A 23,676-nucleotide genomic window follows, 5' to 3' on the forward strand; every position below is an offset into this window, starting at 1 on the left:
ATACGAAATAAATATTCATTCTTTTCTTCATACAGTATTTTATGTATAATTGAAAATCTGAACTAAATTCTAAATTCTTAATCTAATATTTAATTACAGAATCAGTAGACAAATATCCTTGGTAAAACTGCTGTTTAGCAACGGAAAGAAACAGATTCAATTAGTCTTATGTATTATACATACTTTAATGAAGTAATTATCATCCGATAATATAAGCACTCTATGAACTTCACCCAATAATTACATGTCATACTTACCAACAAGTTTTTTAATTAACTGGGCAAATTCTAGGATACTGTGCTCTTCTGGGTTCCCCTAAGAAGGAAGTGGATACAGGTTACAAGAGAAATTACAAAGCATCTCTAAAAATGCGTATTTTGTGATTTGCCAGGAGTCACTATGAGGATAGTAACCAAATACATGAATGAACTAAAATTCATAGATTACAAGGCCAGAAGGGTCTGACCTCCTGTATAACAAGCCAGAAAACTGCCCTAATAGAATTCCTGTTTGAACAAGAGCATCTCTTTGAAGAGACATCCAAACTTGATTTAAAAATTGCCAGTGATGGAAAATGTACCACCAAATTTGGTAAATTGTTCCAAGGGTTAATTATCCTCAAAGAGGCACTACATCTCAATTCTACTTTGAAAAGTAACCAGAACCACTTATAAACAAAAAATTTCTGGTTCCCCACATCTTTTTAAACAACATGGTAGGTAATGTGTCTTCAAAGACACATAACAAAATGCATTTTCGAGGGTGGGATTTTGAAAAGCATTCATTGGTGGCCTAACTCTGGCTCCCAATGAAGTCAATGGAAGTTTTACCATTTCAATAGCAGCAGAGTCAAGGCAACGGAGCGTTTTTGAAAACCCGGCTCCCAAGTTGAGTCTATTTAGTCATCCAAAAAAGAAACTATAGGTTTTCAAAGGTTTTCGGGTGTTCTTTAATTGTGCATGTCCCCCTTTTTCCATATGCTTTAGCTTCATGAGATGCACATTTTGCTTTCCATGAGACTCCCAAGGGAAAAACCATCAGTTTTTCAAGAGCTGACTTCAGCAGTATGCCATACGCTTCTAAATATTATAATTTCAAACTGTGACTAGATAAACCACGGATATGTTATAATTGCTTTGGAAATAGCCATCCACATTTAATCTCTATTACTGATGATACTTTAGCACAATTACCATAAAAGGGGGGGGAGGGGCACATTCACAACAACAACAAAAAATGAAGCTTCTGGAGCAGAAGCAGGTTAATAAATTACAACAGTATGTCACCAATGGTTTCAGATCGCACTTTTGATGTATAGAAATGAGGGTGGTCTTCAACTGCATTTCTGAAGTGTCTTAAAATAACTTACTCCCTGCCCCCCCTTTCTAATACAGTAGAACCCCGTTTATCTGACTTTCCATTATCCAGCTCTCTGTGTTAACTGGACAACCAGAACACACAAATCCAGAGGGGAGTGATCTCTCCAGTGGCCACTAGATGGTGCTGCAGCATTGCACTTTCCCTTTCTCTGTTTTTTCCAGATTTTTGATTATCCAATCTGCCCCCAGTCCCAATTAGATTGGATAAACGGGGTTCTGCTGTATTGCATATTGAGCAAAAAGCTTAAATCAATTAAAACTCAAAACATATTGCAAAATTCTCTGATTCTTCAGACAGTGATCAGATCTAAGGATCAGATAGGAGCCCAGCAAGTACTACGCCAAATCTCTTATATGTAAAGTGAACATAGGGTTTTTTGTGCATAATGGGAAGTATTTTTGCTGCATTTAATTCTTGTAAAAGTTAACACCAATGACAAGCAAGAAAGCAAAAACTAGACTACTGTGAAGTAAATGTAGCAGAACAGAACTGTATGCTCACCAAGTTGACAGGACTGCTGACGTTGCTGTTCATTAAGGCCACCAACCCATTCACAAGATCACTGCAAAGGGGAAAGCAGGGACTGAGTAAATATCCATTTCTCTTTAAACAGTCATATTTTATTCAAAGAGATCCATATCGCTAGAACCCCACTGAAGCAATATAATTAGATGAAGAATGGAGAAATCAAAACCTGCAAGTAAAATGGATTTTATGCATTTTGTAGATTTCAAGTGGAAGTCCACATTTCATACCAACCGGTAACACTGGTCTACAATTTTTGAGAAGTCGTCTGCTTCAGAGATAAAATGTGCTATTTATTATGTATTTTGATGTGCTGAATTCAAATATGACAATTAAAACAACTGATTGGCTACTGTTTCTAAGATATTTAAGTTTTTACATTTTATGTCTATGTATATTGTGTAGATAGAGTTTTAATCATAAATTGTAAACCTAGGTCTTTTCATGTGTTTATGGTTGCTTTACATGATAATATTTCACCTGTCCTGTTTATGTAACACTTTAAAAATCAGCAAAAGGGTTATATAAATAAAATTTATTATGAAACAAAAGGCAAAAAACTATTATGTACATAGCTTAGTCCTATTCAGTGTCTACTCGGCGCTTCTTGGCTTGTCTCTTGTATTCATTAAATGGAGCATCTCTTGTCACTGTCCAGCAATAGACTGCAAGCATTGATGGGCTCCATTTGCCCTGATAGCGTTTCTCCATTGTTGCAATGTCCTGGTAAAATCGCTCGCCGTGCTCGTCGCTCACTGCTCCGCAGTTCGGTGGAAAAAAATCTAGATGAGAGTGCAAAAAATGTATCTTTAGTGACATGTTGCAATCAAGGCTTTTGTATGCCTTGAGGTGGTTTTCCACCAACAACCTGTAGTTGTCTGCCTTGTTTTTTCTGAGAAAATTTATTGCCATTAACTGGAAGGCTTTCCATGCCGTTTTTTCCTTGCGACGCAGCGCATGGTCAAATGCATCACCTCGAAGAAGTTAACGAATCTGAGGACCAACAAAGACACCTTCCTTTATCTTAGCTTCACTTAACCTTGGAAATTTTCCACGGAGGTACTTGAAAGCTGCTTGTGTTTTGTCAATGGCCTTGACAAAGTTCTTCATCAGATCCAACTTGATGTGTAAGGGTGGTAACAAAATCTTCCTTGATTCAACAAGTGGTGGATGCTGAACACTTTTCCTCCCAGGCTCCAATGACTGTCGGAGTGGCCAATCTTTCTTGATGTAGTGGGAATCTCTTGCACGACTATCCCATTCGCAGAGAAAACAGCAGTACTTTGTGTATCCAGTCTGCAGACCAAGCAAGAGAGCAACAACCTTCAAATTGCCACAAAGCTGCCACTGATGTTGGTCATAGTTTATGCACCTCAAAAGTTGTTTCATGTTGTTTCCTTCATATGGACTGCATGACCAACTGGAATTGATGGCAAAACATTGCCATTATGCAGTAAAACAGCTTTAAGACTCGGCTTCGATGAATCAATGAACAGTCTCCACTCACCTGGATCGTGAACGATGTTGAGGGCTGCCATCACACCATCGATGTTGTTGCAGGCTACAAGATCACCTTCCATGAAGAAGAATGGGAAAAGATCCTTTTGACGATCACGGAACATGGAAACCCTAACATTACCTGCCAGGAGATTCCACTGCTGTAGTCTGGAGCCCAACAGCTCTGCCTTACTCTTGGGTAGTTCCAAATCCCTGACAAGGTCATTCAGTTCACCTTGTGTTATGAGGTGTGGTTCAGAGGAGGAGGATGGGAGAAAATGTGGGTCCTGTGACATTGATGGTTCAGGACCAGAAGTTTCATCCTCTTCCTTGTCTGACTGAAGTGAGAATGATTCTGGTGCATCAGGAACCGGCAGTCCTTCTCCGTGGGATACTGGGCCTATAGCTGATGGAATGTTTGGATAATGCACAGTCCACTTTTTCTTCTTTGACACACCTTTCCCAACTGGAGGCACCATGCAGAAGTAACAATTGCTGGTATGATCTGTTGGCTCTCTCCAAATCATTGGCACTGCAAAAGGCATAGATTTCCTTTTCCTGTTCAAGCACTGGTGAAGATCTGTTGCACAAGTGTTGCAGCATATGTGTGGGGCCCACCTCGTCCTGATCTCCAATTTTGCAGCCAAAATAAAAGTGATAGGCTTTCTTAACCATAGTGGTTATACTGCGCTTTTGTGATGCAAAAGTCACTTCACCACAAACATAGCAGAAGTTATCTGCACTGTTCACACAAGTACGAGGCATCTCTGCTCACTTTGGCTAAACAGAAATGTGTCCCTTTGCAAAATCAAACACTGACAAATAAGAGAGCACGACACTGTATGATTTCTAGAGCTGATATAGGGCAATTTGTTCAGCAGAGTGATGTAAGCTTTGTTATGATTGCATCATCCATGACTTCTAGGAATAACATGATGCAATTCATATCATGTATGACGCAATACCAGCTTCAGATTGCATCATTCATTGTTTTGCCTAAAAAGCAAGTGCTGTCCAAACCCAGTCATAGATTTATTCATAGATCCAGTCAAAGATGTATTTTAGTCATTTCTGGTTTAAATTGAGATCCCTTCCCTTTATAACTCACTTATCCTCCGCCATTCCCAAGTCAAGGGTCGTATATACTGACCCAATAGCATATCTTGAAAACTAGAGCCAATCAACAATTTTAAGCATCATTTTTGTTCTCAGTGACCCAGAATTAGTAAAGTTTGACTACATTTATTTCAGAAGCATTTTGGCTGTAGAGCAGTGAATCCACAGAATTCCTTGTATTACTAACAAAGGCTATCAACACAAGGTGGCAGCAGTGTATTCAGATACAAAGACATGAAACTTGAGATTTCATGAAGCAGAAAAACAACAATGGAACCCCTTGCGTCCACTGGTGAGGATCACCACAAATTACTAGCTATGTCTGAATTTAAAGTTCTCACCTGGCTAGGGACTATTTATATATTCAACTTCTCTGTGAAAGTACAATTTGTGTTCTAGAATACTACTTCATATCTAAGAAACAGAATCGTTTGTACATTTCCCATTTTGCTTTACGTTTTACTGGCTTGATCCAGTCTGTAGAATATCTGAGTCTACTAGGATACGATGACAGATATCAGACTCAGTAGAAAAGGGTTAGAGAGAACAAGCAAGCATTACCTGACATACTGGAATGCTCTAGTCTGAGTTCCAGGCCCATAGACCTAAAAAACAATGAAAATCGAAGTTACAAGAACATGAAAACATATGGCATGTCTCATCACCCCCATAAGCAGGCTGCCAGGACCACTTGAGGCATGAATATGGGACACAAAACCAAGTTACAATCTGAGCTGGCTGCCAGACTGTGCGTCATGAGTGCCAGGCCAAATCCTAATCTTGGCAATTCTTCATACACTACTTTTCTAAGATTCAGCCTCTTTTCATTGTCTATAGGTAGAACGCTTATCTTTTGTCTTGAGGATTATAACCTACTTCTCTCTGGTCTTCCCAGGACCTATCAGTGTCCCTCCTCTTTACTCCACAGAAAACGCAGCTGCTAATATCACCTTCCAGGCCTGACCATGACTCTCAGCTGTCTGAATCTCTACACTGACTATACAGTGAAAATCTGAAGCAGATCTACTATTTTTCAGGAAACAAAACAAAAAACCCACCAAAATCAAAACACCCTCTCATGTTATGTGGAAATAACTAAGGCATTGCAATGGCTTCAACATAGTACAGTTTTTACACAGTCAGTTTTTACACAGGTTGGCTGTGAAGTTAAGGCAATAAATCAGCATACTTTTGAAATTTCCAGTATAAATCAATAACAATATTTGAAAGCTATAACTAGGCATGTTTAAGGATAAAAATGGGGATACATCACTTGACATGGACACACACTGAATTAGAAAAGCTTTTTGGAAGTAGTAGATAGAATATTTGTTTTGCTCAGAAAATAGGGTCACAATTGATATACATGCCAACATCTGTCATAGGTTAAGCCTGCTTTAAGGGTCTGACCCAAACTCCACTAATCTCAAAGAGAGTCTTCAGTTCAGTGGGCTTTGGATGAAGCCCTAAACATTTAGAGGTCTAATAGAGTTTACTTAATATCTTATTCTGAAAGAAATGTGGGACAGTGCAGTGGTGGCTTGACAGTATGCCCCACACAGCTTTCCAGCCTCTGTTTTAAAATTGTTTTTTATATATATTAAAAAAAAAAAAAAGGGGGGGGGGGGAAGAAACACTCACTTTGTGCATGTTTCCTATACAGCGATCTTCATTGCCACATGTGTTAAAGGCAGTCTGAGATTAGGCTGTATTCACTCCCCCTCCGCCCCAACTTCTCATATAAATATTTTAACAATAAAAACAAGATGACTGTTTGCATGGGACTCTAATGAGGACTAATAAAGAGAGATGTTCCCATTTTGTAGAATTAGTTCCCACATTTGAACTTCTCTTTTAAACAAGTGCCTTTATCCATTTATTTTTGGGGTTTTTTGGGGATAAAAATTGAATACACTCATGTTTTAAAATTGTTAATTTGATAACAGATTTTAATTTTAACACCAAAAGGTGTAAAAAATTAAGTGAAAGTTTTTGATTTCTGATTCACTTTTCACTGTTTTTCTGCTGGCTGTTGATTTATTTTACTGAGCTTGGCCAATTCAACAAAACTTCAGTCTCACTCTTATGCCTAATCGATTTTACTTTTTGATACTCATGCACTAGTAGTACAGTGACCTTGGGTCAAGCTTTTATTTATTATTATTTTATCCATGGTTAGAGACTTTGACAAATTATAACTAAGAAGTCTACCACGAGGCCTCCTTCAAACTTTTCCTTGTAACGCTCCTCTGCTGTGATGGCTGCAAAACATCCGACAACGGTTAGGTAACTGATGGGTGCAGTGATTGCTACTTGTTACACTGAACTGAAATGTTGCCTGCTGCATCCACCTGTTGTCTCATTTTATACTTGGATAATGAACACTTTTGGGGTAGGGGCCGTCTTTGTGACATGTCAATGCTTAGCACAATTAGAGGCCCAACCTAAGATCTGGTCTCCAGTGTCACTGTAATATAAAAAACAGCAATAACTTGTGACGACTTTAAAAATCTGACCTCCCATTCATTCAAATGGAGAGCTGCATTTCTTATGTTCCAGTTAACCAGTGTCCACCACTTAGTCAGGATGCTGAAGCATCACCGGTACCCTCATCCTCTTCCCTAGTGACTTTTCAGACTCCAAAGAATTAAAGGGAGTCATTATTTGACTTTGGCTGTGCCTACACTAACTTACTTGCTTAACATTTCTCCGTTGCTCCCACTGGTGCAGCTGGGACAGCAGGAGCTCAACTATAAATTGGCCATTGGAGTTAAAAAAAAAATATTTAACATAGACAAGACTTCAACTCTGCTCCCACAGGACTTGTACTACTCCAAGCTTTTCTTGATGACACTTTGAAATATCCCGAACTATGAATTGTTTTAAATCTAGATAAATATTCCACATAAACACCTTTTAGGAAAGCTGTCAGAGAATGGTGCGTCTCTGCAATGATTACCTTCTCACAGTTTGTAGTTATAAAAAAGTCAAGGCTCTGCTGGATAAGTCCGAAAAGCTCAGAACTACTACGTGATGTATTCAGATGCCAAGCTGGCATATCACCGGCACAGTATAAGCAATAGGAGAATGATCAGATAAAACACACAACAACATCCGACCTCTGATGCTCTTTCAAAACTTCTAAATGTTACCTAGAAAGAGCTACACTTTGTGCCCCCTGCATATCACCCAAAAAGCATATAGTACACAGGGCATAATCAGAAAGTGCTGGGAAGTCATTGCTCTATTAGGTTTGTATATTCTGATACAATCAAAAAACTCCACCAGGATCAAAACTCTCAGCCTGAAATAAGAACTCCTCCCACCCTGTTTTGCCCACATATTCTGTTCTATGCAGCCAGGCCCAGCTAACCAGCTGCAGCTTTTAGGAGCAGAGGATGGGGTGGATAGGAGAGTGAAGGCCCTTTCAAAACAATTTACAAAAGTCCTTTGAAAACCCATATGTAAAATAAATTTTTGGGTGGAGGTCGCTGTCTTTTGTGATACTTTTCTCAGGTTTAACCCAATGTGATAGATGTGGGCATGCTCATGGGGCAGTACAATGGGAATGACTCACCATAGCCGTGTAAAATCAGAAGGATCGTACCAAGAAACAACTGGTTTTGGAACATGCCTTTACATAGATTTCTTCTATCCCCAGCCCCAAAACACTGCCACACTTTCCCAGCACAACTGTAGGAAGAACTGAAAGAAGCAGCAGTGCTTGGACACTTAGCTACCCTGCCGTATCTAAGGGTAGGCAAGTATAGTCACTTTTGAAGGTTTTCTCAGAAGGGCAACACATCCCTCTATCATTATAAATTGGTATTTTTGTTTGTTTTAGTGGAAGAGGGGAAAAGAGGAACAAGTAATATTGTGATAAAATACGAGAAAGAATGCTGCCCCCCACCCCCACATCTTTCCTGACTGTTAGATACCCTGAAATAATTGACTTCAGCTCCCTTCTCCTTACTGACTAGGCACATTTATTGCCTGAGCAACACTTCTTTCCAAACAAACAGGAGCTCTGCTAGCATGCAGACAACACACAAATTATTACTGTCCATAAACAATGCACTTCAATCTTGGGGTTTGCTACCCAGTGCAGCAAAACCCTCTACACTCTAACTGTCCCATATACATCCTGTGGCACACTTTAAAAAGGTACCTAATTCAAACAATAAAATCCTAGAAAGCCCTTGAGTGATTTCCTAGTACCATTCACTTCCCTCTTTGCTCCAGATAGTCTCCAAATTTTATATGTGAAATGTAAAAAGTTGCCATGTGTATGAAATCACATATCTCATGATCTCATCCTTGACCTCACATACCCCTCCACCACCCATTTTGTATTATGATTAATTTAGGATGTATGCTTCTATCTTTGGCACTTATAAGGCCCCTACTACTGAATTATCTGAGTGCCTCACAATCCTTAATGTATTTCTCCTCACAACACCCATGTGAGGCAGGGCAGTGCTCTTATCCCCATTTTATAGATGGGGAACTGAGGCAGAGAGAGACCTTGCCCAAAGTCACAAAGAAAGGCTGTGGTAGAGCAAGGATTTGAACTCAGGTCTCCCGTATCCTAGACTAATGACTGAAACACATGACCACCCTTATTATGGAGAGAACACATTTTTGACAGTACAGAACCATGCACACATGTAAAGATTTATAAATACAGGCTAACATTTTCAAGAACGACTAGTTATTTTTGGACACCCAGGTTGAGACATTTAGAGGCCTGGTTTTCAGAGAGTGGGAGCTCAGCACTTTCTAAAAATCTAGCCTCTTTCAAATGTTTAAGGTTGTGCACCCAAAAGCTAGGGAATTGAAAAAAAAAAAGTCACTTTTGAAAAGTGGTTTTGTTCTAAGCCCAGGACCAAGTGCCAATTACTTACCGTTAGAGGTTCTCCCTGAAGTGCCTGTAAGATAAAGTTACTGACAACTCTGCCATCGTTCATGTGCATCCGAGGACCAAAGGTATTGAATATTCTAGCAACTCGCACCTCAACCCCTTCCTGTAAGCAAAAACAAAACAAACAAAACATGTACTTAATGAAGATTCCACAACCTTCCCTCCCCCAACCCCTTCAAAGTGCAAACTTTCATATTTAGTAGGTGTTTTTTTTTTAAAGGGCGATATTTCCGTAAGTATAAGAATGTTAATATACACTTTTAAAACACATGCTGCTTTCTCACCTTGAGACTCCTGTAACGTCACATAAACCACAGAGTATATGGTAGGAGAATTTACCCTAATTATCTACATTCATAATTTAATATGAACCACTGATGGAAAATCTAAAGACAGTTCTTTACCCTAATGAATTTTTCTTTTAAGAAATACTTTAATATATTAATACTACTTTGCAATTCAATAGGGTCTTCCATCAGAGGCTCTAAGGATTTAGCAACGAGACACCAAAGAAGTATTTTCACAGATTGGAGAACATCAATCAAGTGACTTTGCCAAGGCCACAGAATAATCCGTGACTAAGCACACCGAGAAATTTTTATAAAGTGATTAGAGATTTTTGGGTGCCCACTGTGAGCTATCTTAAAGGAGCCTGATTTTCAGAGGTACTGAACTGATGCTTATAATAAAGTGACCTTCTAACCCAGTGTTTCTCAACTGGGGTCGCCGCTTGTGTAGGGAAAGCCCCTGGCGAGCCGGGCCGGTTTGTTTATCTGCCCCGTCCGCAGGTCCGGCCGATCACGGCTCCCACTGGCCGCGGTTCGCTGCTCCAGGCCAATGGGAGCTGCTGGAAGCGACGCGGGCCTAGGGACTTACTGGCTGCCACTTCCAGCAGCCCCCAGTGCCTGCAGCGGCAAACTGCGGCCAGTGGGAGCCGCGATCGGCCGGACCTGCGGATGGGGCAGGTAAACAAACCGGCCCGGCCCGCCAGGGGCTTTCCCTACGCAAGCGGCAACCCCAGTTTGAGAAACACTGTTCTAACCATAGCCATAACATTACTATTTTGCATTAGCCTACATGAAATTTATGGGCTAGTTTATGTCTCAGATCCCCATTGTTTATTTACAGGCTGTTCAAATACAGATATTGTATAACTTACAACTTTAATACTACAGAAATTTTATCTGAATCTGAGAAATTTTTCCATTATACCCAGTAATGCTTTGTGTGGATGCTATGTAAACCCATCTTCAGATAATCAGTGCATTCAACTGAGTTTAGCAAGCAGAACCAAATGTGGTCGATAGATGGCATCGTGACCTTGTGAAATTGCAGTGCTGGAACCCATCGCTGAGAACAAACTGTGTTTCACCTAAATTCTGCGAGAGCCAAATCCTCAGCCTTCATGGCAAGGAGAACATTCAGTCATGGTGAACTAATGCACAGGGTTGGCTTCTGATGCACTCAACAGTTCATTGTGACAACATGTAGAAACTTCACCTCTGAAAGTAAACTTCTTGCCACTGATTCAAAGGTAGCAAAAGTCACAAGCACAAACTTCTAGGGTTACACAAATCATGTAATCTGTTACAATATTCTTGAGGCTTATTCAATATTCAATGAAAACATGGAACTTTATGTTTTCAAACAGTTTGCCAACAGATTGTGGCTGGTTGCCACTGCCTGGAAAAATGGGACTTGAAGACATGGTGAAACTATGCGTGTGGATTTTCCCATTACAAGAGGATACACAGTGTGCTGGACACATTTTCAACTTCTCTTCAGAAGACTGCAGCCTCTGCTCACACATCCCTCGCTCGAGGGACATCCAAAGACCATGATTTTCCTTGAAACAGGTTAGCCTGAAAGTAGCTTCAGTTATAAGAATATGTAATTGCCTGCCCCAGGAACTCAATCATTTATAAATAAATGAATTCATCCTTACAGAAGCCTTGTGAAAAAGGCGGTATTTATTTCACAGATGGGAGAAAAAGGATTAGAGAGAGGCTAACGAATTGGCAACATTATAAAAATTATCCATTGCTGACAGTACGTATCACCAAGGGATGCAGGTGCCCATGGTTTAACCTCAAGAACAAAGAAGAATAAACAGTGTTTTGCACCATTTCAGAAACTGTGGGTAAGGTTTAAACAGTGCTGAGCATAGTTTGCCCTTGTTTACTCTTGCAGCTAACTTGTGATGAGCTGGCACTCACTGTCAACAATAACAACAAAGAGTCTGGTGGCACCTTAAAGACTAACAGATTTATTTGGGCATAAGCTTTCGTGAGTAAAAACCTCACTTCTTCGGATGCATCCGAAGAAGTGAGGTTTTTACTCACGAAAGCTTATGCCCAAATAAATCTGTTAGTCTTTAAGGTGCCACCAGACTCTTTGTTGTTATTGTTGACAGTGAGTGCCAGCTCATCACAAGTTAGCTGCAAGAGTAAACAAGGGCAAACTATGCTCAGCACTGTTTAAACCTTACCCACAGTTTCTGAAATGGTGCAAAACACTGTTTATTCTTCTTTGTTCTTGAGGTTAAACCATGGGCACCTGCATCCCTTGGTGATACGTACTGTCAGCAATGGATAATTTTTATAATGTTGCCAATTCGTTAGCCTCTCTCTAATCCTTTTTNTTTATTTGGGCATAAGCTTTCGTGAGTAAAAACCTCACTTCTTCGGATGCATCCGAAGAAGTGAGGTTTTTACTCACGAAAGCTTATGCCCAAATAAATCTGTTAGTCTTTAAGGTGCCACCAGACTCTTTGTTGTTTTTGTAGATACAGACTAACACGGCTACCTCCTGATTCTTGACTTACTGTCAACAATGGGCAATTTCTGTAACACAGAAAAGGTTGCCGTCTCTTGCCCAAGGTTGTAACAGCAAGTTAGTGTCAGTTCTATAAACACAACACAGCTCTCCTGACTTCCAATCCTGTGCTTTACCCCAAAGACCATACGGACACTATCTGCTAGCATGTTCCCTATCCACACCAAGGGAGTGGCAATCAGCCACGTGTGCTTTATCAGAAGCACAGTTGCCAACTTTCACGCAGTAAATAAGCTCCCCGACTTTCACAATAAGCCAAAAATCAAGCTAATCTATTTCAAAACAAGGCCAAAGCAAGCCAATCCCTAAGAACCCCAACACTCTATGGGACTAGATCCCCCCGGCATGAAGTCTGGGACTGTGGTGGGCCCGCTGTGCACCCCTGACTCTGTACCCCATCCCCTTGCCTCTGCTTGCCGGGAACCGATAAAAAAAAAAAAAAAAAAAAAAAAAAAGCAGCAGCAGCAACAAGCTACAAACCAAACAAGCAACAAGCTACAAGCCAAAAACTAGCCAACAAGCAACTCACAAGCCAATTAAGCCAAAAACAAGCCAAACTTCTGTGTTTTTTTCACGGGTTTGGCATGTCTGATCGGAAGCTGTTGAAAGGACTTTGTAATGCAACGTGTCAAGGTATACTTCTAACAGTAGCTTACAGCGTACATTACACCATATTTATGAATGCCTCCACTGTATCTGCAAACAGTCCCCTCTGGTTTCTCATCCCTTCATGTTCCCCACATGTTCCCTACTCCCTTTATTCATAATAGACAAAGTCTTCCAAGTCTTCATGCAGGCTTCTCAACACTAGTTATACTTATTAACAACATGTATTTAAAAGCAAGGCATTTAGAAGCTAGCGCCTTAGGAAAAAATAGCTATTGGTTGATCTACAAAGCCTCTTTGAACTGCACGCAGTGGGTCAACTGGCTTCTGTTATCCAATATAGGTTACAAAATGGCAGTGTGTGCGTGACAGAGAAATACACACACGAGATAGTGCCGGTCAGCAAGAGCTCTCAGTACAAGGGGGAGAGGGTACCTAATGGTCAAGATTCAAGACACATTAGGGAAAACCACCATCTCCGTCTCTGTTGGGAGGTTTTTCAAGCTACACAACTGATTCAAGTAGACTAGCACAGAAGCTAGAGATAGGAATGGTACTCCATTGGGACTACATTCTAAAGTTTATTTTAGAGTGTTTTATGCAGCCTGGTTTTGAAGTCTCCCAAGAAAATCAGGCCTCCGCCCATTCCCTTGAAAACAATTCCACAAACTAATAGATTCTCAGTGTTGGGAATCTTATCCCAAATATTCAGCCTAAATTTCCCCCCTTATTTTCAGCCCATTACTTTTAGTAACCCCCCTCCATATTCTTCTGGAATAATTTCTCTGAGGCATCAAATATTTGTAGAATGTTACACTCCTAGTCATACCCCATAATGGGGAGGAGGAGGGATAGCTCAGTGGTTTGAGCATTGGCCTGCTAAACCCAGGGTTGTGAGTTCAATCCTTGAGGGAGCCACTTAGGGATCTGGGGCAAAATCAGTACTTGGTCCTGCTAGTGAAGGCAGCTCTCCAGCTGTGGAGAAAGCAGGCAGCCAAACAACTTAAGAGTGGATGGAGCACTGCATAACTTTAAATGGAGTATGTTCCCTAATTGATCAGCAACGTAACAACGAAACAACGTTAAGTGGGACGACTTTAAATGAGGCGTTTCTGTATTTATTTGCTGACACAGGAAGGGAAGACTCAATCCAGATAGACCCAGCTGTGAGTTGTAAGTTTCCCAGAGCAAAGAAGGTGGTGGGATGAGTCAATGAGGAGGCTACAAGTTCACTGTTCAAACCAAACACTTAAGTTGAAGGCGTCTTGATCCTGGGGGCATCCAGAGCCATAAAACTGATAGATGCCTTTAAGCATCTGCAGCGTTGGACAGTTAATGACAGGAGTGGCTTGCTGTCCTTGATTTAAACAGAACAGTGAACATCACTGCAATTTCCCGGTGTCTTTTAGGGTATGTCTACAATGTCATAAAACTCATGGCAGCAAATCTCAGAGCCCAGGTCTACAGACTCTGGTTCATGGGGCTCACACTACAGCGCTAAACACCGCAGTGTAAACATTGCATCCCAGGCTGGAGCTTGGGCTCTGAAGTCCACCCCGCTCCCCAGGGTTCACAGCCTGAGCTCCAGCCCAACCCCCAACGTCCATACTGCTGGTTTTCGCATCGTAGTGCACGCCCAAGTCTGCAGACCTGGGATCGGAGACTCGCTGCTGTGGGGTTACAGCCCATTGCAGACGTACCCTTAGACTAACTCTCTCTCTTCACCAGGTGAGCCACACCCCATAGCTGTACAAAGAAAACAACTTGTGCTAATCTTTCAGTTTTAAATTGTGTCGTCTCTGTGATTTCATTCCTGCCTCCTACAAACCTTAAACCTTTCCCGTTGTATTTAGACCTGTTTTTCAAATCTTTTAAAATGCGCTCAGTGCTTTTACAAAACTTGAAAAGCACATTGTATATACAGTTTTACATATGTATAAAACAGAACAATAGTTAAGTGAATAGATTCCAACTTCAGAATTCCAAGGGATGTGTACACAAAGGCATTTATTTTAAGTCAGCTCTACATTAGAAACTTTTGATGGTACAGCAATATTGGTTAGGGCTGTGACTTTTTTTTTTTTTTTTAATTAAACACACACAATATTTCAAATCACAAATGTGTTATACTGACACAAATGCTTTTGCTGGTATAGTTTATTTTGCTCATGTGACTGAACCAGTGTAAGTTGTCCCAGCAAACGCACCTTGTTGATGGCATAAAAACTGCATCTACATTAGGAGGGATTTGCCAGTATAGCTATATTGATATATCTGTACCAGAAAACCTTTTCTAATGTAGACTAGGCCTAAGTTATGAAAAATTATACTGGCATCTAAAGTTTTTGGTGATTTTTTATTTACTTCTCTGTCTTTTGTTAATAAATAAATAAATAAATCTGTTTAAGGGGACAATTAATGACAGCCAAAGCGTAGCACGTACTATCCAACAGATATTGTCAGGGCTCCTATGAAATTACCCCAAACCAAAATTTTCAAAACTAAGTGACTACGGTTAGGCTAATAAATCAGTGGCTTCATTTTCCAAGGTGATGGGTACTCACCATGCCTCACTGAGATGTAGGGTACACAGCACCTTTGAAAGTTAGGCCACTAATTTTGGCACCTAAATATGGAGTGAGGAACTCTAACTGTAGGTACTTATTTTTGAAAGTCTTGACTCCAAAAACCATCTACAGCAAGGCATGGCAGGATGATATCAATGTATATTTTTCTTAAAAGAATAAACATGCCATATTTTAGATTAACAAATCTACCTTTGGTAAAAGAGGCTTGGTCTGCATGGTTCAGAAAATAGAACAACACAGAATGCAACTTCGGAGTCTAAAGGTTTCCAATGACGGTTTTAACTGAAATAGCTTCAACATACACTAAGGCTGCAATGCAGAAGCAGGATAACAGGTGAATCATTCTTATTAATTAACTTTAATGCTCACAATTTGCAAGTTTTGCACCGTTGTTGCAAATTCATCTACTATGAATCACCAGCGAGTAAGCAAAGATTTAAACAAGAAAGACGAAGAACTCTACTTGCACGAAACCAGGACATAAGGAGCTGCAAAGTGACTCTGGCATGTGGGGACTCACTGGCATCAGAAATCCTTACAACAAAATGCGCAAATAACCTGCCAGAGAAAGACCAGAAACCTGCAGAGCTACCATAGTGAGCAAAACTAGGCTAATTACTCTCTTTCAGATAAAGTTATTAAAATCGCTGCCTGTATCTCTTGAAATTCTTTTGACTAGCATGTGTAATCTGTGTGAAAGTCTTGACTAGCAGTCAACTACAAAGGATATAATTGTTGGTGTCTGAAATACACACATTTTAAAATTACACCACCTACAATTTTGAACAGTAATCACAGTGCAATTATTTGCAGGCAGTTCATTTTAGAAAATGTCACCGATGGGTCCTACAAATACTAAATCCAATCCTGAGTATACAAATATACACAAAGACTTGACCTAATGGCCACGACATTAGCAAACTGGACTTACCCTTGCATGTTACTAATGGATAAGGTTGTTTTACACTATGATTTACACTGCCTGGAATGAAGAGTTCATAGATTTTAAGGCCAGGAGGGACCATTACAATCATCTAGTCTGAACTCCTATATAATACAGGCCGCGGAATTTCACTTGGTGATTCCTGCATTTATCCCAACTTGTGGTTGAACTAGATTATATCTTTTAGAGATGCCTACTCCGGATTTAGAACACTGCAAGTATTGTAAAATTTGATATCATTTGAAGGACCCTTCCAATAGCTAATTCCTCAAACCTAAAATTTTGCCTGGTGTCCACTTTAAACTTTTCTGACTTCAACTTCAAGCCACTAAACCTTGGTATGCCATTATCTGAGACATTAAGGAACCCTTTAGTATCATATCTTCTGTTTGCATTGGTAATTATAGATTGTGATCAAGTTGCCTCTTAATCTTCTCTTCAATAAAATAAACTGATTGAATTTTTAGTTTCTTATTGTAAGGTTGGTTTCCAAACCAAAAATTATTCTCTGAACCCTCTTCACTTTTTTAACATCCTTTAAAAAAAAATATGGACACCAGAACTGCACACAATATTCCAGCAGTGGTTCACTCATGCCAGATTCCAAAGTAATATCACCTCTCTAATCCTGTTCAACATTCCCTTGTTAACACAACCAAATATTAGCTCTTTTATGACACAGTATCACACTGGGAGCTCATGTTCTGGCTACCTTGTTTGTTGATTGCAGAACTAAAATGAAAATGGTCATCAATAATTACCAGGTTATATAATATGTAATATGGAGATATACCTATCTCATAGAACTGGAAGGGACCTTGAAAGGTCATTGAGCCCAGTCCCCTGCCTTCACAGCAGGACCAAGGACCATCCCTGACAGATTTTTCCCCCAGATCCCTAAATGGCCCCCTCAAGGATTGAACTCACAATCCTGGGTTTAGCAGGCCAATGCTCAAACCACTATGGATGGACTGAACAGCCTATACACAGATATGAAGTGGGAGCTTTGGAGATGAGTAATGAAGACGCACATGTGAGTGGATAAAGCCACACTTGCAGGAGATAGTTTGCTTAATAATTTCCTTTTACAGATTCCTCTGACATGGACTATTTCTTCCAGTTATCAGCACTCTCCTCCTTTCTTTACCTTCTGAAAAGCACCTCCTGAAATACCTCCTTCTGAGAGAATAAGAAAAAACCTTCCGTCATCCCTGAGTCAGAGTCTCATGAGAAAGTCGCTTTTTGGTTACCCTGAGAATAAGATCAACAGGAGAAAGAAATACTATGGAGAATTTAGTAAGTTGTTTTAAGTACATATCTTCAATATACGTCCTTTACCAGTACTGTACTAAATAAGTTTAATGTCAAATTGGGATTTTGTATATTAACAAGAAAGATTGGTTTTCTTATGAAAGGATTGTTTGTATCAATTCTAAATGTGAAATGGCCTAAAAAAGTACCATGAAACACTGGTTTGCTCACAACTACTGCAATTACTACTCCACTTGGTTAGGTAGACACAACCAAAAATGCTGAAAGTGAGTGACTGGTGAAATGTTGTTAGTGTGTCAACTCATGTGTTGGTGCTACTGTTAATGGTAAGAGAGCTTATGGAATAATTCTAGTAATACACCTCGTAACATGCAATGTATTGATATTACCACACTCACATAAGGATTATATGCACTGAAAACTGTGTGTGAAGCTATCGTTCCAATATCATGGTGATTTGTAATATGCATCAGGCCATTAGTGGAACTCTAAATCTAAATTTTACTCCCCACATCACTGCCTTGATAATCCATAATTTTACAGCACCGAAGCATGCTATGCACTTTAAAGAGCAAAAAGCTAGAGGGGAAATCCTGGCTCTACTGAAGTCTGAGAGTGTTTTGCTATTGACTTCAGTGGGGCCAGGATTTGAGCCAAGGTTCTTGTCCTAAATAGCTTTATCTAATTTTAGACATGAGTGTGAGAGTTCTGGACAGTATTATATTTATTCATTAATTGATGTGATTAGAGCAATTATGGATACATGATTAGGACCTGCCTGTGGTAATGTAAGGAGAGATTTTAACAGCCTAGCAAAGTGCCAAGGCCACGGCCAGTAACTGGAATATCGACTGCAATGCTTATTGCCAAAAACAGTTAAACTAGAAGGCCTTTGAAGCAATCTTAGCATAACTAGGCAGGCCAGGAGGGGAGCGGAAGTGATGATGAGAATTGAGCATGACCCTGCGCCATCCTGTTGGGCTTTCTTTTGAACTGCTGAAGTATGCAGTTTTGAAAGACAGGAAGTCTATCTATACTTCTGGTGTGTGTGTGTGTGCGCGCGCATGTGTGTGTCTGCAGAAAGACAGCTGTACAACCAATTACTTGAAACTTCTTGCTTCAGCTGCTTAATCACCAATAACTGCTGAACGACAAGCAGCGAGACACTTAAAAGCATAAAAAGGGGAAAAGGTCTGTGTTGGGTGCACTCTTCATGAACACATCTCAATATCCCCAGCCGCAGACAGAAGGGTGGTCACCAGAAATGTGTTGCACTTGAAGGACTCTCCAGACTTTTGAGGTAACTATTGATTTTTGGGGGGGTGCTAACCTGTTGCTTATGTGTATATGTGCTTGAGACTAAAATAAAGTGGAAGTTGTAAGTAAAAATAGTCTTGTGTTGTACTGCTTGTGCCAACCATCTATGGACATGCTGTGCTATGGATGTGCGGTGCCCTCATTGATTTATTTTCTGACATTGCCTCGCAGAATATAGTTACCAAGAGCTGTGGATACAGAAAACCCTGGGTAACAGTAACAGAGCCAAAGTGGATGTCTACAAAGGAAGCATCTTTTTGCCAAACGAAGAAAGCTATTGTAGGTGAAAGATGCCAGAGTACATATTTTGCGCCCCAGGACACAAATAGTTGCAATGGATGCATTCCAAAGCCTCAAAGAGTGACTGAGGTATTGGCTATGGCTTTTGGAAATAGACATCCTTACAAAGTGTTTAAATTTTCAAGACTTTAGAAATCACTTTTCCATCCTTGGAAAGAAAACATAGCAAGATAAAAAAAAGGGGCTTTAAGTTCTCCTCTGACTAGTGGAGGGAATTCAGACCGACTTATTCCTCACTGTGTAGTGAAAAAGAAAAAAGAAGTGGCATAGCTCAAGCTGCTGAAAGCATGCTGGGGCTTATCTGACAAATGCCCTGTATTTGTTTGATCCACACTTTTAGTGATCACTTCAAGATAAAATGTCTCATGAACCAAGAGAAGCGGAAACTATTTCTCTGGGCACTGCCAAAAAGACTAAAATCCCTGCTTTTCAATGGTGAGAAATGGTGTAATGTATTCTAGTGCTGATGGTGCAACAAGACATTAGGCCTTGCTATCACATCACCTCAGTTTTCTTTTTTGTATGGCAAGGGAAGTGATTAGCAATGTTCATAGAGCCAAAACCAGGTTAGTGAGTGGCGTGGTGTGAGCTTGAGATGCTAGTGGCAAATGATCGAAGTGGGCATTGATTTAAAACGTGGTCTACAGTCACATTATGAATTGTCTCATCTTCCACAGGCGTAAGAGATGACAACATCTGCTAAGTGATGTTCTGAAATGGTTCAATGTGGGCCATTGTTTCTGGGATAGGTTGAAGCCTGGAAGTTTTTCTGTGAGATCAGCAATCAGGTGTTTGTTTGGAACATGAGCATTATCCCAGTATGCCTCAACTTTAAGAACTTAAGCCTGATCCCCAAAAGGCTTGCAAGATTTCAGGGGTGTCTTTGGAAGGTTCTGGAGGTTGTCATGAATTGGTAAGTTCAGGTTGGCCATGGTTCACTTGCACTTGTGAGCTGTCTGTCTCTCTGGACCAAGGGTGCGGTTGTATATGCCCAAAGTGGCCAACCATTGAACAGCAGTATGTTTCAGTGCTAATCCTCACTGTGGCATTAAGCTGCATGGCCAGAGATTTGTTATGTGAGCTGCCTGCCCAGACTGGTGCGCAGTATTCAGAGATCAAGTATACCAACGCTTGAGTCAATGTGCATATTCATAGATTATAAAGCCTCAGAAGACCTGTGATGGGGTGCCTGCCTCACACTGGGCTCTAAGGGGTTAATAGAGCCCTACGGAGGCTGTGGAGGCAGCAAATCAGAGAAGGGCTGAAGGGAGCAGCCAATCAGGGTCCAGCAAGCCCATAATAAAAGGGAGCAGCAGGGCAGAGAAGAGCAGTTCTCTGCTGGGAGCCCAGGGAGGAAGGACTGTCTCTGGAGGGCCGAGAGAACTGCCAGCCCCCTGGACAGAGCAGTGCTGTGAGCAGGAACCAGGGGAGCGAGAAACAGCTCCTGGCTGGCTGCTGGGATTTGCAGGCGGAGCTCCCAAGGCAAGGACAAAGAGAATGCTGGGGCTACGAGGAAGTGGCCAGACAATTCGCTGCAGTAACCACTAAGGGGAGTGGTTGGACAGAGGACTGCAGGTCCCCTGGAAGGGCTGTGTCACTGAAGAGGACGCTGCGGTCCTTGGAGAGACCTAGAATGGGTTCTAGAGCAGGAGAGATGGCAGCAAGGCACCACCCGAAGGGGGTGCACGACCATGCAGAGCTAATTTCCCAGGACAGCCAGCAGGAGGCACCAGAGTGCTGAGTGAACCTTGTTACGGGACCACGCTGATCTTCTAGTCTGATTTCCTCCATATCACTGGCCAGATGTAGGACTTCCCTGAATTAATTCCTGTTTGATTTAGAGCACATTTGTTAGAGAAACATCCAATCCTGATTTAAAAATTGCCCGTGATGAAGAATGCACCACAACTCTTGGTAAGTGGCTCCAGTGGATAGACAGTAATGCGCCCAACATTGGGCTCTTACTCACAACCCTGAGATTAAGAGTCTCATGCGCTACCAACTGAGCCAGCTGGGCACCCTGGAGTTAATTGGGCACCTTAAGGTCCAGTGTTGAGTATGGCAGAGCCGTACAAAGGCTTTCAGAAAAACTTTTGATCTGAGTCAATGCATTACCACCTTTCCTCCTGTATCAGGATCAATAATTAGGATGGCTAACTGGCTGCTCTAAGGAGAGGGCATGCCTGCTGTAGCACAGCCATCCCACTTGGCCTGTGACCCACCTCGCCCGCCCTTGGAAATTAAACTAATTTTCATTGCTAATATGAATTAAATGTGATCCTTCACATAACTTTGGCAGTTTTCAGTATTTGTTAGTACTTACTTTTGACATGATGCATAATCCACAATAATTCTTCTCTGGAATCCTAATATAAAGTGTAATTTTACAGTGCTGAAACTTACTGTGCTCAGAGGTGTGTTTTTTCACACCCGAGTGAGAAAGTTGCAGCACCGTAAAGTGCCAGTGTAGACAAGCCCTAATTTTGATAATTAGGGAGTAATTATACTTAGTGTTACTAATTACAATGTAGTTCTATTAGCAATTTAATCAACTATTTTCATTCTCCTTAAATTTTATCTCTAGGCTGCTTATGAATACTGAAACCAACTCAATTTGTGCATTAACAAACAAGGATTACAGAAAACAAGTGCAGTGCATAAAAACAAAACAGGAAGCGCATTACAAAAAAAGCTGTGTTCACAATATATTTATTCAACATGTATTTGCTTATCTATTTGAAACCCATGCTCTTTAATCTTTATTTTGTAAACCTCATCTTTTCCATTTAGTTGTCTCTATCCTTCCACCCACTATTTAGTTTTTGCCCAGTGAGTAGGTCTGATAAAACTTAAGCAATAAGTAATTATTCTCTGGGGCTAGATACAAACCTTCTAGATATATTGAAGGATGACAAACAATTCTGTAATACTAAATATCTTGATATGATAATCATTACATCCAATCTCTTCCAATATATTTGTAGGGAAGGTAGGAATACAGAAATTGTGATTTCTAATTAGAGAATGGAGGTATCCTGAGGCAATTTGGAAGCTATCACTTCACATAAAATAAGGTAAGACTGGATGATTACTTATTAGCACTGCACTTGTGAAACTACATAGAGTTTTAATCTGGCACCGACAAGTAATACTGCTCCGCCAATTAAACAGAATCACAAGTAGAAAGGACAATTTAATTGGCATGAAAACGTGGGTTTAATAAGGAAGATTAATGATCTAGAAACTCACAAGGTCTGAAACAAGACTTCAGGCCACCAAGCAGTAGAGTTTATTTTTTAATTGTAAAAAGAAGAAATCAGACTCTAACCACACTACATCTTTCAAACAGAGTCAAGGAAAGTGCAAAACTAAGTATTTAACCTAGTTTACATTAATAAAACAATGATTTTGTATAGTTTCACAACAGTACAGAAGAAAATATTTGATTCACATTATGTGGGGAAATGGAAAACAAATTCGGAACAGTTTTCAACTTAAACTGGTGTAGTTGGGATCTGCATAATCATATTACTGAGAGAGATGGCAGGGCTCGAACCCAGGCCTATAGGCAGTGCTCAGGCTGTGGCTGCCACACAGCAGCTCATCCAAACCAGAGAAGAAGGGGCCTAGCAAAGCTCTAGCTCACAAAGGACCCCACCCATGAAGCTAGGGTGACCCGGTGTCCTGATTTTATAGGGACAGTCCCGATTTTTGGGTCTTTTTCTTATATAGGCTCCCATTACTCCCCCCCGGTCCTGATTTTTCTCACTTGCTGTCAGGTCACCCTACATGAAGCTCCTGATTGGGGGAGACATCCAGCCCCACTGATTGGCTGGGACCCAGTACTTAAATCAGAAAGAGGCACAGAAAGTTGATCCAAGCAGCTAGGTGAATGCCGAGCTAGCTGCTACTACAGACCCTGCCTATATGGCCTGACTCCTACCTTCCTTATCCCAGACACCCGTCTGTTCCCAGTTCCTGCTTCGCTCCAAGTTCCTGCTCCTATGACCTATCCCTGATGCTGATTCTGGCGTTGACCCCTGGCTTGACTTGTGAATCTGCCTCCAGCTCTGACCTTTGGCTTGGCACCTGACCCTATCTCTGAGCCCTGGCTTGATTCTGGACTTCGGCTCCAGCGCCTGACTTACCATTAGGCATGACTGCCCACACCTCGCTTCCTATAATCGTGGGGAGTCCTACACAACCTCACAGTTACCATCATAATTCAAGAGACTTGAGCGCAGGCCGAGTGGCAATTTCCAAACGAAACCAGGAAGTGAACAATGCATTCTAGTGTACATGTAGCGGAAAAAAGCCAGAATGGATATTTTCCTCCTGCCCTGAGTAGTGGATAAAAAACATGCTTGCTGAGATTC

The 23,676-nt window shown here is 40.9% G+C and overlaps 1 protein-coding gene across 1 annotated transcript in view; it reads right to left on the minus strand.

Annotated features, from left to right (window-relative positions):
- Positions 1-23,676, minus strand: part of UXS1 (UDP-glucuronate decarboxylase 1) — a 102,355-nt gene that overhangs the window by 8,374 nt on the left and 70,305 nt on the right. Inside the window, exons 10-13 of the mRNA XM_034758061.1 lie at positions 9,423-9,542; positions 5,080-5,123; positions 1,882-1,942; positions 258-315 (exon numbers count right to left, since the gene is read on the minus strand). Of these exons, the coding sequence (XP_034613952.1) occupies positions 258-315; positions 1,882-1,942; positions 5,080-5,123; positions 9,423-9,542 (283 nt within the window). The remainder of the gene's footprint in view (positions 1-257; positions 316-1,881; positions 1,943-5,079; positions 5,124-9,422; positions 9,543-23,676) is intronic.

This window comes from Trachemys scripta, chromosome 1 (genome assembly GCF_013100865.1).
Source record: "Trachemys scripta elegans isolate TJP31775 chromosome 1, CAS_Tse_1.0, whole genome shotgun sequence".
NCBI classification, from domain to species: Eukaryota; Metazoa; Chordata; order Testudines; family Emydidae; genus Trachemys; species Trachemys scripta.